At 26.8% G+C, this 19,123-nt stretch overlaps 2 protein-coding genes across 2 annotated transcripts in view; both read right to left on the bottom strand.

The window, feature by feature from the left end:
* Window positions 1-306: 306 nt before the first annotated feature.
* Window positions 307-5,354, bottom strand: Phum_PHUM103100 (leucine-rich transmembrane protein, putative; the record flags this gene model as incomplete). The annotated part of the gene is made up of 3 exons (XM_002423955.1): window positions 307-3,302; window positions 3,679-3,867; window positions 5,108-5,354. The coding sequence occupies 3 exons, from the start codon at window positions 5,352-5,354 to the stop codon at window positions 307-309; spliced, it is 3,432 nt and encodes a 1,143-aa protein (XP_002424000.1).
* Window positions 5,355-17,011: 11,657 nt separating this feature from the next.
* The window catches only part of Phum_PHUM103110 (Peroxidase precursor, putative), a gene marked incomplete at both ends in the record, with an annotated part of 3,880 nt that continues 1,768 nt past the window's right edge, over window positions 17,012-19,123 (bottom strand). Inside the window, 5 exons of the mRNA XM_002423956.1 lie at window positions 17,012-17,118; window positions 17,189-17,387; window positions 18,303-18,473; window positions 18,553-18,709; window positions 18,783-18,936. Of these exons, the coding sequence (XP_002424001.1) occupies window positions 17,012-17,118; window positions 17,189-17,387; window positions 18,303-18,473; window positions 18,553-18,709; window positions 18,783-18,936 (788 nt within the window). The remainder of the gene's footprint in view (window positions 17,119-17,188; window positions 17,388-18,302; window positions 18,474-18,552; window positions 18,710-18,782; window positions 18,937-19,123) is intronic.

Below are 19,123 nucleotides of genomic sequence, written 5' to 3' on the forward strand. Positions count from 1 at the left end.
ATTTACCAAAAATTATAAAAAAATTCCATTTTGAATGATTTTACAAAATAGAAGATTTTTTAAAATCAATTTTTTTTATTCATCTACTTTAATAATCTAAAAATGAAAGAAATATTACAAATAAAATCTTATTAAATAAATTTTTTAATAAGGTAAAAGATGTACACGCGCTCTCACACGGAATCAGACACGCACACAAACACACGCACGCACTCACGCACACACACACAATAACAACGTAGTATTTAAATAAAAATTTAATTAAGTCTTTTAAAAATAATAATAAGAAAAAAATATTTTTCAAGGCTACCGATATTCGATTTTTTCATCGGGTGTGTAGGGTATATAGTAAGCACTTTGACTTTGCAACGTGTTCTGATGATAGGATTGCATTTGTGATTGAGGCCTCATAGTGGCATAATGTTTAACCGATGAAGCATCGATACTCGGAGTCATGACTTTATGCGGTAGGGTAGCATATGTCGGAGCCATGTAAAGACTCGGTTGTCCAGGTTTAACAGAATATAAACACGCGCTCGATGGTGCATAGGGTGCAGGTACGGAATTTCCTTGATATTGATTGTTCATCATTCTGAGCCTTATTATGCAAATGACGATAACTAGTATAATAATAAAAGCAACGACGCCACCGACTATACCGATAATTAATACGTCATCATTATTTAACGAATTGGAATTTGCTGTTATTATTTTCGGTGGTTTTTGCGTCATTTTTTTATTTTTCGGACTAAACGACCAAATAACATCGGATTCGGTCGTTGTTTTCCTATAATTTTTTGTTATTATTGACGTGTATTTGGGCGTCGTCGTCGTCGTCGTCGTCGTCGATTCCGTCGACGTCGTTTTTTCCGTTGGTTTCCTAACATCGCATGATAATTCACTTTCCGGTAAATCTCTTAGCGACGCCCCCATCAAATCACCATTGTGACATATTATCTTTATTTTTTTATTTGAATTTAACCATTTTTTTAAACCTTTTGCCGTGCAATCGCATATAATCGGATTCGTATCCAAACCTTTTAATGTCACGTGATTCCGATGATCTTCGAACATGGAAATAAATTGCGGGGATAGGGTAGATATTTTAGAATTTGACACGTCGAAAACAATATCGGACGATCTCGGAAGTGGAAAAAACAGTCCTTGGGGAAGTGTCGTCACCGACGTGTTGACCAACGATAAAATTATCTTTGGAGCTTTTAATCCAGCAAATGTTCCGCTAGAAACGGAAGTTATGTGTTCTCCATAAAGTCCCAAATGTCTCAAACGTGGATGCATTATTCTCGATAATTTTTCCGACACGATATTCGCATCCTTCATTTCGATTTCTAATGATTCCAAAGTCGTCAGGTACTCGAGTATACCCTGAACGTCTAAATACCCTAATCTCGGATAATTGTAAGCTTTTAATTCTTTTAATCCACTCAAGGATTTAAATGCGTTCTTTTCGATTTTTAATACGTTTGGTAAATCGTGCATGTCCAATTTTTTCAAAGATTTCAAATCTTTAAAATGATGAGTCAATACTTCTTGTATTTCGTTACCGGAAATGTAAAGATTTTTCAATTCTTTTGTCGAATCCCATGCTGAGACGTCATTTAAATTTTTTATTTTATTTTTCGATAAATCTAAATCTTCTAAAAGATTACTTCTTTCAAATACTTTCGGATGTACTAGAGTTATATTATTATTCGAAACGTTTAACTTTTGTAAAAATGGCATTTGTAATTCTTTTATTTCATTTATGCCAACTCCTGATAAATTTATTTCCCTCACGGTTTTCGGTTCCCCTAAAATATTTTCTATTGATTCTTTCGACAGAGGATTATAAGACAAATCTAATTTTTTTATATTAACGATCGTTACGTCATCCGAAGAAATCTCTTTTATGTTGTTTTCTGCCAAATTAACGGAATTTAAAAAAAAATATTGTTTTTGCAGTGATTTCAAAGGAGGCTCGGAAAATTTATTCTTTGACAAATCGATATTTTCAAGCATTTGAAGTCTAGATCTTTCGAAAATCGTTTCCGGTAAATCATCTAATAAATTATCGTGTAAATTTAAATTTTCCATTCTTAGAAGGCCTTCAAATGTTCTCTCGCCGATTCTATTTATTTGATTTTGACTCAAATCTAATATTTGTAATTGTGTCGAATTATGAAATGCGGATTCGCTAACGTATTCAATTTCGTTACCTTTTAATATTAATTCTCTTAATCTGGGTAATCTTGAATAATCCATTTCTTCGATGGCTTTCAATTTATTATTACTTAAATCTAACGTTTCGAGAAATTGCATGTTTGCTATTAAATCCGGTGGGAAAAATGTAAATTTATTATCGTGAGCAATTATCGATTTTAATTTTCTATGGATTTTAAATGCCGTTGGAAAAAAATAACTTATTTCGTTGTTAGCAACGTTTAAATATTCCAATTCCGTTAAATTTTTATTATCCGACGATCGAACGTTATTAAAATATTCACCTTTGAAAGCGTTCAATTTATTATTATTTAAAAGTAATGTTTTCAATTTTCGATTGTTGCCCAAAAAACCAGGTTTCAATGTCGTTATGTTATTATAACTCAAATCCAAATACGTTAAATTATTTAAATTTCTAAATGCATTTTCGTTAACCACTTCGATTAAATTATACGATAAAATTAATTGTAACAAATTAATTGATTCGCTAAACCAATCCGCGTGTATGTTGGTCACACCGCAATTGCTCATGTCCAATGTGGCCAACATTGGAAAATTATTGAAAAATGTACTTTCCAACGATTCCAAATAAAAATTATTACTCATGTTGAAATGTTTTAAATTAACGAGTTGTGTGAATTGTTCCCATGGTAAATCCGGAAACATATTTTCCGATAAATCTAAATAAATTAATTTCGATAAACTTAAATCCGGTCCTGATAAATATTTGATTTTATTTTGTCCCAAATGTAAATATTCTAAAGTGTCTTCTAGTCCTTGAAACGTTTGACCGTTTATGTTCGTTAATAGATTACCATTTAAATTTAATATTTTTAAACGTTTCAAATGTTGAAAAGTACCATCTGGTATTTCTCTAATAACGTTACGTGCTAAATTAAAATAAATCAATTCGTTTGTTGTCGATTGCAAAATGTCGCGTGATAATGCCGATATACGATTATAAGATATATCTAAATAAACGAGTTTTGGTAAACGTCCCAATGCTGAACCTGGTATAAGAAGAATGTTGTTATCGTTGAGAGAAAGTTGTTCGAGATTTTCCAATCCTTCAAATGCATCATCTTCAATCTGTTTAAAAAAAAAAACAAATAATAATAATGATAGTCATTTTCCTTGAAGTTATGAATAGTATTTGTGAATCACAAAGTCATAAAATTGTTAATTAATTATTTTTTTTTTTTGTCATGACAAAAAATATATTTAAATATTGAAAAATTATATGAATCACAATATATATGGCCTTTCGATGGGTTTTTTTTTCTAAATCGATAGTTAATTTAACCTTGACTGCGCCCAAATCCTTAAACTGCATTCTTATTTATATTAAATATGGCGGTCAGAAGGGAGAATAAATAAAAAAAAAAAAAATACTCACCGTCCTTAATGAGTTCACGCTTAAATCGAGTTGTCTAAGTTTTTTCAAACCTAAAAAAGTACCTGGTTGTATGCTATTTATACTATTTCTACTTAAATCCAATGTTTCCAAATTAATTAACGTATTTAAATGTGTATTAGTTAATTTTTTTATCAAATTCGATGATAAATTTAAATTTTTTAATTTTGTTAATTCTTTTAATGTAACGTAAGGATATTCTGTAAAATAATTTTGTGATAAATCCAAAGTTTCTAAATTTTCAGCTCCTGAAAATAAAAATAAAAAAACAAAAAAAACAAAAAATTAAAACTTGTTGTTACTTACTTGTTGTTGTTAAAAAGGAAAAAAAGCGGGAACTTTTGTTTTGATTTGTTTTGAGTGATATGAAAAAATTTTACGCGAAGAAGGCGGTGGATTATCGATAACCGTTGACGCGAAAAAAAAAAAAAACAAAATGGCGCCTTTTAACTTTCTTTTTTTTTCTCCTTCTGTTTTTTTTCTTCTTTATTATGAACTGTTAACCCGAAAACCTCTTTTTATTCTGTTGTTGTTAAATAAAAAACAATGGAAACCATAATTGTTTCTTCGTTGCAAATTAAAAAAAAGAAAAAAACAAAGAAATTGTCCGTGACAATGAATATAAAAATTTTTTCATTCGAATCATTCATTCATTAAAAAAAAAAAAAAACGATCGGTTAAGATTTTAAGGTCGATAAATAAGTAAATTATTTATAAAATAAGTGAAAATTATTTTACAACCTTTAAATAAAAATATAAACAAAACGAAAAAAAATATTTAATAAAATGTGTTGATTCGCGTTATCCTTGTTCGTTTAACTTTAATTAATTTTCAATAAGTTATTAAAAAACTTGGAAAAATGTTGTTTCGTATTGACCCAATCTTCGATAACGAACACAAAAAAAATATCGATTATAAATTTAAATAAAAAAACCTTGGAAAAAAAAAAAAAAAATCATTCTCGCGTCCTAAAAAGAAAAAAAAATTTTTAAACGGACATACCTGAAAATACGTCGCTGTTAAATCTCGACAGAGAATTTGATGATAAATAAATTTCGTTTAAATTATTTAATCCTGTAAAACTTCCACCATCGATCGATATCAAATCGTTTCCGGTTAATATTAATTTATTTAAATTTTTTTGCGCGCCAAAATCATTTCTTTTAATTGTTTTTATTTTATTATTTTTCAACGAGAGCGTTTTCAATGCTTTTGGTCCGTTTAATGATTGATAAGGTATATCCGTTATCAAATTCGAATCCAATATCAATTCCTAAATAAATAAAAAATTATTATTATTATGTATTAAAATTTTTTTTTTTGTATTACTCCCGTGTTTTACGAGAGAAATCGAATAAATAAATAATTATTATTATTATGTCGAATAACGAGAATTTTATATTATGTAAGGAAAAGAAGATATTGAATAAAATATTATTATTATTAATTTATTACCTCAAGATTATCGCAACCTCTTAATATTCCTTCTTCTAATTCTCTTATTTGATTTCCGGTTAAATCTAATTTAAATAAATTTTTTAAATTTTGTAATTCCGTCGTTGCAAATATCGGATTGAAATTATCACCTAATAAATTATGAGATAAATTTATTACTCTTATTGTATCGGAAACGCTTGCGAATAATCTATCGGAAAGTCTTCTTAATGAATTATGTGAAAAATCAAGTGTTAAAAGCGGAAGTTGAGATCTTGAAAACATTTCCGATGGTAACGTTTGATGACCGGACCATCTTTGACTGTAATAAAATTATTATTATTATTATTTTAATTTCCGGAAACGAATCTTTTTTTTAAAGAAGGGATTTCATGTTGATTAAAACGGAAGTGGTGGTGTACTACGGTAATCCAATTACTCGGAGAGTAGGTACAGGCGGGGGTTCTGAGATTGAATTTCCCAGGTTGAGTAGGTTCGCTAAGGGTAAATCTTCAATTTGAATGTCTTGGGGGAACCCGAGGTTAAGTTCAAATAGGAAAAAAATCGGCCAAGAAGTCATCGAGTTGAAATCTTTAGGAGTGGGAGTTTAATTTCAGCTCATCCAAACAAGAACAGACCTGTACCTATGTTAGGGGGATAAGTGATTTGAGGCACATGGAATACGTCGACCCTTGTTCGAGAGGGTAAACCTGGGTACTTGATTCAGAATAGGGTAAAATACGGAGCTGCGATGGGAAAGGAAGACAGATGAACGATCAACGGAATTTGGAACCCCGGACATCTTTCTCCTCTGGAAACTCGAAGGCTGCGGAAGAGGCAGGAACGATGGTAACAGATCGCGAACGTCTCTAAAAGGGTAAAAAGAGGAAGTACTGGGATCTCCCTCGGGTGGGATAAGTGTGAACCTGATGGTTCTGGCTCAAGAGGGGGTTGAGGCTGAAATGCAGATGTGCCCCTCCGTCCAAGAAAGAGCACGGTGAAACACATTTAGGAGTTTTAGTCGCACCCTCTCCTAGCTACCGGGCGGGGTGGGGGAGATTAGTGCCTCAAAATTCATTTCTCTAGGTTTAACAAAAAAAAAAAAAAATTTAATTTAAACTTACCGGAATTCAATTATCGGTGTATTATGTGGAAGCATTGGAAGATCACCGGAAAAAACGATTCTGTCACAATCCATGACTAAACCAATTCCTTGTTCTAGAAAAATTGTCGGTTGTACGTCACATTTACATGGCACTGTTAAATCTTTGTGTATTTCATTACATGGAACCGACGAATTTACGTATTTAAATAATCCTAATAATAATAATAATATTCTCGCGAATTTTTTTATTCCCTACGAAAAAAAAAAGAAAAATTATTAAATTATTAAAAATTATTATTAATCATTTTCGATGGATAATTATTGATAATAAATAATTAATAAAATTTTTTTTTTTTATAAAAAAAAAAAAACTCTCTCGATGTAATTCGAGTGAAATTAAAAAAAAAAAAAAAAAAAAAAAAAAAATTTGGGTGCGGAAATCTTGTTTTGTAAAAAAACTTTCACCTTTTAATTATTATTATTATTATTATTATTATTATTATCTTCTTATTCGTTATGCATAAAAAAAAACATTTTAAACATTGCAAATATTTTATTCTTTAAAAACATTTAAAATTAACGACCGTTTTTTTTTTTTTAATAACGTTTTACGTTTTTTTTTTTATCAATTGTTATTGAGTGATAATAATAATAATAAAGTGCGTTTAAACGATGAGTAAATAATGATGACGTTTTCTTTCCCTCTTTTTTCTATTCTCCATAAAAAAAATGTCGGGACTAAAAATTTTTTTTTGAATTTTAATAATTTTGTTTATAATTTTTTTATGTTAATTTTTATTAAAAAAAAAAAAGTAGATTTTGTTTCAAAATATTTACCACGCCTAACCCCTTCCCGCCCATCCCCGCCCTTTTCCTTCCCCTCTTACTAAACCGTAATAAAAAATAAAAAAACGTGACGAAGGGTTTTGAAACTTTTCTTTTTCTCTCTTTCTTTCTCTTTCACAAAAACAATATTCGAAACATAAAAATGAGAGAAGAAAAATTTTAATATGTATGTTATAATAATAATAATAATATTAACCTTAAACATTTAACCTCACGCTAATTAATAATAAAATAATAATAATAATATTGATTTCATAAATAGTTAAATAATTTTCAAGGTGAACTTTTTTTATTTTTTTTTTATTTTGATGTATAAAAAATTTAGGACGGCGATGATGATGGCGACGACGACAACGATGACGACAAAAATGACGTCACAATTAAATTTACACACGAAAAATAATTAATAATAATAATAAACTTTCACGTTGGAAAAAAAAAAAAATTTTATTTTTTTTATTTTTACAAGTGGGATGATGATGATGTGACGCGTTAATTTTATTTGATGATGATGATGATGATAATGATGGTGATGGTGATGGTGATGGTGATGGTGATGATGATAATGATGATGATGATGATGATGAGGTATATAGGAAAAAAAAACCCGCGAAAGGTAACTCGTAGGTATTAATTAGGTTGCACGGCGAAAATATTTTATGAAAATGGATAAAAGGATTTATGAAACTGTAATATAACGGTTTGTAAATTGTTTTACGTAATTTATGAAAGGTCATTTCTTCTATGAGAACTCAAAAAAAATTTAATAAAAATTTCAAAAAAAAAAAAAAAAACTCGGCGATTTCAGGTCTTAAACCTGCTGTTATAACCACCTTCGAGGCATTTTTTTTTTTTAATTAAAGTACAACGAACTTAAAATCATTTTTTTCGAATCTTTCTCTCTCACTCTTTCACTCTCTCTCTCTCTGTTGTAAACAAATGAATAACTTATATCGTAAACCTTAATTATGTAGAATTAATGAAAGAAAATTAATAATAATAATAATAATAATTAGTAATAATATTAATTTTTATCTAACAGTATTTGAATACTGTGGTAAAAGAGAGAAAGAGAGAGAGAGAGAGAGGGAAAATTAAATTAAATTTTTAACCCGGTTTTTATTAATTTCTTTACGTTTTACTTTTCATAAAAATCAAATTAAAAATTTTTTTTTTGGAAATTTTCCTTATCCGTTTCCGGGTTACAAAAAAAAAAAAAAATGAAGAAGAAACCAACGATCGGAAAATTTTTTTTTTTAATGGTTGTTTGTCACCGATAATTAATTCCGATTAAATTTTTTTTTTCGTCATTCATAACTTAATTATTTATTTGTTTCATAACTTAAAAACAAACGTAATAATCGTTTGTTTTCTTATTGTTAATAACAAACGTGAAAATATTCGTAAAACGTAATTTTTATGAAACAAATTATTGAAAAAAAAAAAAAAAACGAAAAAAATCGACGCGAAATATTTATGAAACAAACAAAAAAAAAAAATGTTACGAAAAAAATTGTTTTTCGATAATAATAATAATAATAATAAATTAAAATAAAAAAATTATCCGGTTGTTTGATTGTTAAAAATTAAACGAATAAATTTTTTTTAAAAAACTTTCTTTATCCGTTTGTCGAAAGTAATTCTGTAATAAAAAAGGCACGGCCGTACTTCATCGTTAAATTTAATACTCTTTACAAACGAGTGAAAATCATCATCATTATTATTATCATTAATTAATTTTCTTTCCGTTTGTTTGTTTTGACATTTAAAAAAAAAAAAACAAAAAATGCTAACGGAAATAAATTTAATACCGTCGGGATATACATTTTGTCAAACTGGAAATTAAAAAACAACAACTTTCACATTATGTACTGTTTTATTATTATTATTATTATTATTATTATTATTATTATTATTATTATTATTATTATTATTATTATTATTATTATTATTATTACAAATTGTTTGTTTGTTTCGTCACGACAGTATTATTTGTTTCTATGTAAATCCGGGAGTTGAGTTTTGGTCCGTACATCATCAAGTTTTTATCAGGTTTTATTCATACTCTCAAGAAAATTAAAAAAAAAAAAATTATTTTAACCGGAAGTACTATGACCACGTGTACCGAATCCACGCGTACAATTCCACGTGTTATATTTGTTTTTTTAACGATGTTTTTAGTTAAATTTTTCTTATAAATTTTTTTAAAAATAATTTTATTATTGCAGAAAGGTTGTTTGTTTTGCAATCGATCGCTCTTTTGCAAACAACAACAACAAATTCTTTCTTTCTTTCTTTTTATTAAACACGTAATAATTGACCAAAGGCGGTTTTTTATATCTATCTCAGGTAAAAAAAAAATTTGAAAGTAATGTCAGAAAGAATTATTTAAAAAAAAAAAAAAAAAGAAAAATGGCGAACATGAGAAATTATTTTAAGATCGGAATGAAAAATTTATCTGATAAGTAACCGTACAATCGACGTGTGTGTGTGCATAACCGGTTGTTAGCCTTGAAAAAAAATTTTTTTTGTCGTGTCCCGGTTTTCAGGTACTGACTCACGTCATCACAAAATAAATTTTCAACTCTCAAACCTTAATTTGTCTTTTTTTTGTCGAATGAAGAATGAATGACACGGCAGAATGTAAAAAAAAAAAAAAATCATAGAGAAAGAAAACAAAAAAATGTTTTAAACACACAAAATGGCGGTTTTGATTTTGTCATTACGTTCTTCATTCTCTTCTCTTTTTACAAATAATAATAATAATGATAATAATATTTATTTACCGATCGTAAAAAAAAATGTCTGGAGGTTGAATAAATTCTTTTTGACTTACACGACTCGATTAAATTTTTTTTTAAATTTTCAAAAATTTTTTTTTATTAAAAAAACGTGTTTTCGATTTGTATGAGAAAAAAAAAAGAAACGTTACGTTATTTTAAAAAAAAAAATAACGTTATTGACACGCTTTATTGAAGATTTAAAAAAAAAAAAAAAAAAAAAAATTCAATAAAAATTATATAATTAAATAAAAAAAAAATAAAAAAACGAACAAAACATTTTATTCGGTTACACTCCGATTATCATTATCATCATTATTATTATTTTTCGGTTGAAATTATTAAAAAAAGGAATCTCGAATTTTCTATGTATAATTTAAATGTTTAAAAAAAAACCCAATTAAAAATAATTATTATTATTATTTAAATCAAATATCTAATTACCCGACTTCCTTTTCCCGCGCTTATTTAAAAACGTAAACAAAATCGTTAAAAAAATTAGAAAGAATTTTTCTTTTTTTTTTCCACATCGGATTAACGATACTTATTATTATCATTATTATGTTTTTATTTTTTAAACGGAAATTACGTAATTATTTTTATTTAAAAAAAATTACTTTTGAAAGCATTTTACGTTTCGCAAAAAAAAAAAAGAAAAACAATCAACTATGTTTTATGCAATTTAAAAAAAAAATTTTTTTTTTGTTATGAATGAAAGATTTTTACCGAAGTAAAGAGAATTTCAAAGAGAGAGAAAGAGAGAGAGAGAGGTAAAGTGACACAGAGAAAAAAGGAGAGACAAAGAAAGAGACAAACGCCCAAAGAAAGATTGAGAGAGAGAGAGAGAGAGAGAATGATATAAAGAGAAGAGGAAATAGAAAGGAAGAGAAAAAAAACAGACTGACACAGAAAAATGAGGAGGACAAAGAGAGAGAGAGAGAGAAAAAAGCAAACAAAAAAACAGAGTGACACAAAGAGAAGAGAGGAAAGACAAAGAGAGGCAGACGCATCATGAGAGATTAAGAGAGAGAAGAGAGACAATGATAGAGAGAAAGAAAGGAAAATAAAGAGACGGAGTGACATAGAGAAAAGAGAGAAAACAGGGAAAAGAGAGAGAGAGAGAGTATAAGTCTTGAAAAAAATAATCATCATACAATTTTTTATATAAAAAATCACCGCGACCCGCCATTTTATATAAATAAAAATTTTTCTTTTTTTAAAAAATATATTCACTTTTAAATAAAAAAATATTTACACGTGGTTAAACATTAATTAAACACCTGTTGTTTGTTGGTTTGTTTGTTTGTTTGTTTAGTTCATTACACACCTAATAGTAAAACGTAAATCAAAAAAAAAGATTTTTTTCTTTTTTAAATGAAGTTAAATATGGAACTCGAAACCGTTAGAATAATAAGATGATTATGTTATATGATATGATTAGAATCTCGCAATCCGTTTTTTAAAAAAAAAATTTTCTTTTAATTCTTCGTATTTTTAAAGTAATTATGTAAAAACATACAAACACGAGCAACAAACACAAGAAATTTTATTTTCTTTATACACAAACACGATTAAGGTCGGAAGTTTACGGTAAAAAAAAAAAAGAGATGATAATAATAATAATTAAAATGGCGCCTTAAGTTAGGTTTAAACGAGACAACATTGGAATAACTAGAGAATGTAAAGAATTCGATAGATAGAAAAAAAACTGGTTGGTATTAAAATCTATTGATTTCATCTTATTGGTACAAATTTCAGGTACCGAAAAACAAAAAAAAATTAATGTTAAATAAAAAGGTCGACGGACGACGACGACGACGACGACGTGCCAATGCTTTTTTTTATTTTGCAAAATTTTATTATTGTTTAAACAATAAACATTATAAAAAAAAATCAGGTTTTCCCACGTGAAAGAAAATTTTCTTTTTGGAATCGGTCGATCGTAGAATTTTTTTTTACCACCGCAAAAAAGATTTAATTAAATGTGTAAACGTCTTCTGCTAATTTTTTAAATTCGTTAATTGATAGGTACGATTTTATACGACGTAATAAAACATTTTTTATACCTTTTTTTTGTACCTTGAACAACAACAAACGAGATTTTTTTTCTTTTTTTATTTAGGTTAATTAATTAAAAAAAAGTTCAAACTTTCAAAAATTTCTTATTTTTTAATTTAATTTCAGGCTCGTGTTTAATTTTTTTTTTTCTCAAAATGTCAAAGGTCAATCATTGAAATATTATTTAACGTTATTAAATTCAAAAATTTCGACGAAATATTAATAATAATAATAATTTTATTACGAACAAAAGAAAAAAATTTTTTTTAAAATTGCACGAAATTTTTGTTTGTTATCACCCGCCCTCCCGCACGCACGCCCCCCCCCTGAAAAAAAAACCTGACATTTAACCGGGGGGCAAAATTTATTTATTTTTTCATAACTGTAAATTCATTCAAGTTTATCGAAAAGGAGAGAAAGAGAGAGAGAGAGAGAAAATTATAAAAATTTTGTAAAAAAATCTTAACGAAAACAAACACAAAATATTCCTTTTTATTACGACAAACAAAAAAAAAAACGTACCTGAAAAATTTGATTCATTTTGTATCGTCCAATAAAAAAACGGATCCAAAAAGTAATAATAATAATAATAAATAATTTATTTTAAAAAATTAATTCGCACTTTTTTTTTTTTTAAGAATTTTTTTTATCCATTTTAAATAAAATTAGAAAACAAACAAACAAACAAAAAAAATTTAGCATAAACTACCCGAACATTTTAAACGTTTGCACACAAACAACCAAAAAAACAACCAACAAAAACAACCAAAATTTATTTAAAAAAAAAAAAAAAAACGTTAAACATCCGAACACCGGACCGAATTCGATTCTTTTAGTGAAATGGAAGGTATCTCAAGAATTGACCTCACTTGGTAAACCGTGTTCAGGTTTGCCCAGGTATCATTATCCTTCTCTCTCTCTCTCTTTTTCTCTCACTACTACTATTTGACTTCTTTCTTTCTTACTTATTCACTGAATTTTTTCTTTTTTTTTTTTGTTCATTAATGATTAGGTTTTTATGGTAAAAATGCACGCATTTACGTAAAATATTTTTTTTGTTGGTTTGTTTGTTCGTTTGTTTCCTTTTATATTTTTCTTTTTTCAGTTTGTATAAAATATTTCGAATTTTATTGTCAACGATTTTAAATGGGGGACATTTGTGTGTGTGTCAGCCATCTTTTCTACCCGAAAAACGATTTGACGTTATTTGAATTTTTTTCTACGATAAATTCTGTTAGGATTACGGTTGGAAAATTATTATTATTATTATTACTTAACAAAATAATAATAATAATTTTAAGTGGAATAAAAATTAACGATCTTCCTAAAAAAAAAAAAATTTAATTTGGAAAATTCTGGAAAATATTTATTTGATTCCTATTTGTAGAGAAATGAAAAAAAAAATTTTTTACTTTTGGGTTCGTTTGTTTGTTGTTTGTTTGTTGTTTGTTTGTTGGTTTGTTCGTTTGTTTGTTGTTTGAATATTAAAAAAAAAAAATTTACGAAGCGTGAAATTTTGATGGAAAAAGTGAAAAGTTTCCGTTCCGAAAAAAAAAAAATTAATTAATAAAAATTTTTATGAAAAAGGGTAAAGGGGTAAAAGGGTAAAAGGGGAGATGGGGTGAAAGGGCAAAAGGGAGACGGGGTGGAATGGGAATAAGAAGAAGAAATAAAAAAAATTTGAGTGAAAAAAGAGCGAGCCGAGATTATTTTTTTTTTATTGTATTTTAAATCGTGAGGAAATTTTTCTTTTTGTTAAATTACGTCACGAAAAAGAAAAGAAAAGAAAAAAAACCGTTATGCGACGATTGTAAGACGCAACGAAATTTGTCGCAAGTTTACAAAATAACCGACAAAAAAAATTTTTTTGGGTAAATTTAAGTTTTTCATTACACTTACTACAATGATAACTTTGATTGTAACTTTTTTCTTTTTGTTCAAGGCAATCGTCTACCATTTTCAATATGTTGCCCTTCAACTTAACACACAAATATTACTTTTATTATTATTATCATAATAATAATAATTATTATCATCATTATTAATAAAAAGTGATGGTTCACGGTGCGAATATTAAACGAACCCATTTCGAACTTTTTATTTTTATTATTTTTAAAGGGGGGAGCCCGGGGGAAGTTATAAAAAAATTTTCCAATTTTCTTTTTGTTTTTTAGGTCGCAATGAAATTAATTTTATTTGAATTTTTTTTTTTTTCGGGATTGATTGAATCCAGTGAATGTAAAAGTCCTTGAATAGTGATGATGATGATGATGATGATGATAATTTAATCGCTAATTTCATTAATAACGCTCTAAGGTCAATGACAATGATGATAAAGATTTTCCAGACAATTTTGTGATTGAAAACATCCCAATAACTCATTCCTTTCCCCAAAAAATTAATAATAATAATAATTTGTTAACGTTCGAACCCGCATAACGGACACAAACAAAAAAAAAATTAATGTAATAATTAATAATAATAATAATAATGATTAAACAAATTCGGATACATAATTGTATAAATAATTTATGTAATTTAATGTTATAAATAAATAAATAAATAATTATTCGTATCGTCATCTTTTTTAACTATTAATTTACCATTAAAATAATAATTTCTCATCCATAACATATTATTATTATTATCATTATCATTATTAATAATAGAATTTATGTAATTTAATGAAAAAAAAAATTTATAAAAATTTCCATTTTTTTTTTTTTTTAAGGAGTAAATAATTTTCAATCGTTTCAAATATTTTTTCCTTTTTTTGTTTCTCTTTATTACAATCATCATTATTATTAATTAATAATAATAATAGTAATAATAATAATAATAGTAATAATAATGATAATAAAAGTTTTAAGTAATTAAAAATTGAAATACCATGACTCAATTAATAATTAACGGTTACGGTATTTAATTTTTTAATACAAAAAAAAAACACGTTAAATGCGTAAAAATCGTTTGTTATAAATAATGATAATGTTTATGTTTTGTTTGTTCGTTTGTTTGTTTGTTTGTATGAAAACATAAAAAAGATTTTTTTGTTTTGTGTTTGTCGGAAGGATGTCGATATACTTTCCGTCATTTTTTAATTTTTAATTTCGTTATCGAGTTTTGTAAAGTTGTAACCGTGACGTTTTTTTTTTTTTTGTAATTTTTTTAAGTTGGCAATACTTTTTTTTGTTTAAAACAATTTAGTAACGTTTACACGGTTTTTTTTTCAAAATTTTATTTTTATTTTACGGTAATTTAATTATTTAACGGAAATTAAGTAACTTAATCGTAGTAGTAGAATTAATAAAAATTTTTTTTTCTTCTTCTTCTACCGCGCAAAAACGTTTATTTATTCTATGATTTTATTATTATTATTATTTAAATTAAATTTTTTTTTTTTAAAGGTTTGCAATCGTTCGAAAGGAACGAATTAAAATTATTTGAAAAGAATTAAAAATGACCAAGGGAGAGGGGAAAAAAAGAGAATAAAAAAAAAAAAAATTTGCGTTAATCCGCCATATTAATTTTTAAAAAAAAGGACGGCTGCGGGGGGAGGGGGGTTTATTAGTCATTATTATTATTATTATAATACGGTTAACCACATTTTCTCATACCTTTTTTTTTTTTTTTAAATTTTTAAATTAATTTTTATTTTATTAATCGACCGTAAAAAATTTTTGAATTATTTTTATTGCCGAACAAATAAATTTTTTTTTTTTTTTTTTAGTTAAACGGATACGGAAATGAAATACCAATATATTTTATTTTTCATTTCCTTTTTTCTACGCCATTTCCGCCGCGTCAATTTTAAACAAAATTTTTACTCGGAAAAAAAGGTAAAAACAAATTCAAACCACAACATTTTTTTTTTGTTTTGTTTTTGTTTTTTTTTTTTAAATTTATTTCGATAGTAAATGAGAATTGTAAACTTTTTGATCTCTTTTGATATCTCTCCAGGCTTCTAAATTCACGATCGGTATCGAATTAAAATCGTCACAGGAAACAATCGAATTGCTGGAACAAAACAAAAAAAAGAAAAATTTTTGAATTTTCCAGAGAGAGCGAATCGAATTAAATCGTAAGCTAAACATAAAAAAAAAAAATCACACAATAAATAACATTTAAAACGTTTTCATCTACGTTTACTTAAATGAGATGCGATTAGAAGATGGGAGGGGAGAGGTTAAAGGTCACGAAATATTGAAAAATTAATTTTTACCTCGCGAGATCTACTTTTATTTATTATAATTATATTTTGCAAAAATGTTACCCGGTTAACATTATTGTTTACGATCGAACGAATTTTAATACACAATGAAATAAATTATTATTATTATTATTATTATTATTAGGGTGAAAGTTTTTTTTTTTAGAGTCGCTAAATCGATGACGATTCAGGTATGAAGATGAAATCGTCATCCAAAGTGCAAAATATTTACTAATGGAAAAGAAAAAGAAAAAAGAAAAATTTTTCGTGCGTATCGAAATAGTTGTTAAAATTATTTGAAATTTTCTCTCTCTAAACAGGTGAGAACCATCTGGAATTATTATTATTATTATTATTGTTTACATTTCGTCATCGTCGTCTAACCATCTTTAAACGTTTTCGATTAATAAAAAAAAATTTTTTTTTTACCGACCGCAATAAATTAAAAAAAAATTCTCTCATAATAACTCTGGAGAGTCCTCCTAATCTCGAATTCCAACAAATTTATTATTATTATTATTTCGTACCCGCCGTACTCGAAAATATTTTTTTTTTCTAAAACGAGTTCATTACCCTTTTATTATCACGATCGTTCTCATCATCATCATCATCATCATCATCGAAGTAGTTAGTTAGTTATTATTATTATAAAATTTTTTTTTTGTATTAATAAAAAAATTTTTTTTCTTACAAAAAATTGACGAAAAATTTTTTGATGACGTCATCATCCACGTGATAACGTCATCATACACGTGTTAACTTAGAGAGATGAAAGAAAAGAAAGAGAGAGAGAAAAGATATCATACAAATGTAGTTAAAGTATTCAGGTTGCCTTCGGGTACGAGTAACAGTACTTTATAAACAAAAAGCAGAAGAAGAAGAAAAATTGTTAATAATAATGATGATAAAATGTATTAATAATTAATTAATTAAAAATTACTTACTATTCTGTTAACACTTGAAAAGCTTTCGGTTGCATTGATAAAACCTTATCAGAATTATCACACAATAATCTTGCGAGACTCGATTTTTTTATTTCGATCAATTGAGCTGGAAAAAAAATGAAATTTTTTTTTTTTTAATAAGAAAAAAAAAACTTAATGATAATAATGATAATTACCTGGTGTAAATGATCCGACGTTATTTCCACGTTCGTAAAAAAATCTATCGGAAACTCTTGTCCTGTAAAATTGTTCTAACATAATGCATAAATACGTCGGACCCGAAATTGTTTCCGGTACGAGTTTTTCAATCGCTCCTCCCACGACCAAATCTACGTCATCCGGATGTGCGTAATATTTTTTCAATCGATTCACGTTCTGTAAATAAAAAAAAAAAACGTAATTATTATTATTATTTCCTTCCCGTCCCACCCCCAGCCCCCTATCGAGGGGTTAACGAGTTTTTTAAATGACGAACGACAGCAGAAGCAAAAGAAACAAGAAGAAAATTACGTAAAATATTAATAATAATAATTTTTTTTATTAATTTATTCAAATATTTAAATTTTTATATTATGCGATGATGATAATCGTTATCAATCGATTTATTGATTAAAAATAATTTTAAAAAAAAACCAGATTGATAATGATTATTATTATTATTATTATTATTATTATTATTATTAAATAAGTAATGATGATGATAAAAAGTTAAGCAAGTTATTTTTTTTTTTTTAGTTTACGTAACCGTTTCTTTTTTTTATTGTCGCGACAAAAATTTTATAGCGAGGTTTTTTTATGAAACAGGTAAAAAATCCATCAGGAAATCGATTGGCACAAAAAAAAGGCTAAAGAACTTTCTAGAAAAAAAATAAAATAAAATAAAGTCGAATCGTAAAATTTAAAAAAAAAAAAAAAAAAAAATGGCGCGTTGTTGATTTTTTATTTCTTTTGAAAAATAAAACGGAAATTGAAAATTAATTTTATGAAAATTTTACGAAAAATTTTATGAAAATTATTTTTTATTTTACCTCGTAAGCGTTTAAGAAAACGACGTTATGATAACGTTATAAACGGCAGTTATCTTAACATTTAAGAAAATAAAGTTATGATAAGTGTTATGAAACAAACAATGTAAGTGTAATTAAATATTCGCGTGTCGCGTTTGTCACTCCATTTTTTATACAAAACGAAAATGAATGTCGCGTCATAGAGTAAAAAATAAATAATCATAGATTAAATAAAATTTTTTTTTTAAATGTTGTTTGTTTGTTTGTTGGTTTGTTTTATTACCTCGAGATCGATATGATCCAAAAAATCATTAAAATTTTCGGCTCTTTTAAATCCGCAATAAGCTCTTAAATCATTATATGATGGTAAACCGTGATCTCTTCCTCTTTGTATGTCTATCGTTTTCAAATCGAAACCTATCGTTTCTCCATTTCTAAAAAGGAAATCCGTTACCTGTAACAACAATAACAACAACAACAATAAAACCGACATTTTCTTTTTTTTTTTTATGCTCTATTTCGTATATAAATACCTCGCTTGTAAGATATTGATCTGTTGCTCTTTGAGGTTGACTAGCTAAACCTCTCACCAAATCATCAAAATTATTTGATTCTTCAATAATTGTTGGATCGTTATAATGATCAGATAATCTAATCGAACCGTGATTAAAACGATTTTCCGATACCAACCTGTAAAAAAAAATTTGTAAAAATTTGTCGTCGCCATTACGGAAAATCGCCATTTTGTTTGTTTGTTACTCACTCTATAAATCCTTGTATGTTTGTATGAAACAATCTAAAAGCAGCAGTGGCGTGTTCGTTTAAAACGCTTGGATCTACATTTTCGTCGTAATCATCAACATAACCGTATTTATTATCATTATAAATGATACCTCGTTTAACGAGATTTTTATATCCTTAAAACAAATTAATGCAATTAAACATTTTTTCACCGCCATTTTTCCACCGCCATTGCCGCCACCACCATCGTTCGTAAAAACTTTTTATGTAAATAATTTTTTTTTTCTCTCTTATTTACGGTTGCTTAACCATGTATTAATTATTTAAATTTGTTTATTATTAATTAAATAACTGTTTTTTTTT

The sequence above is a fragment of the Pediculus humanus genome, genomic scaffold (assembly GCF_000006295.1).
Source record: "Pediculus humanus corporis 1103172107455 genomic scaffold, whole genome shotgun sequence".
Lineage (NCBI taxonomy): Eukaryota > Metazoa > Arthropoda > Insecta > Psocodea > Pediculidae > Pediculus > Pediculus humanus.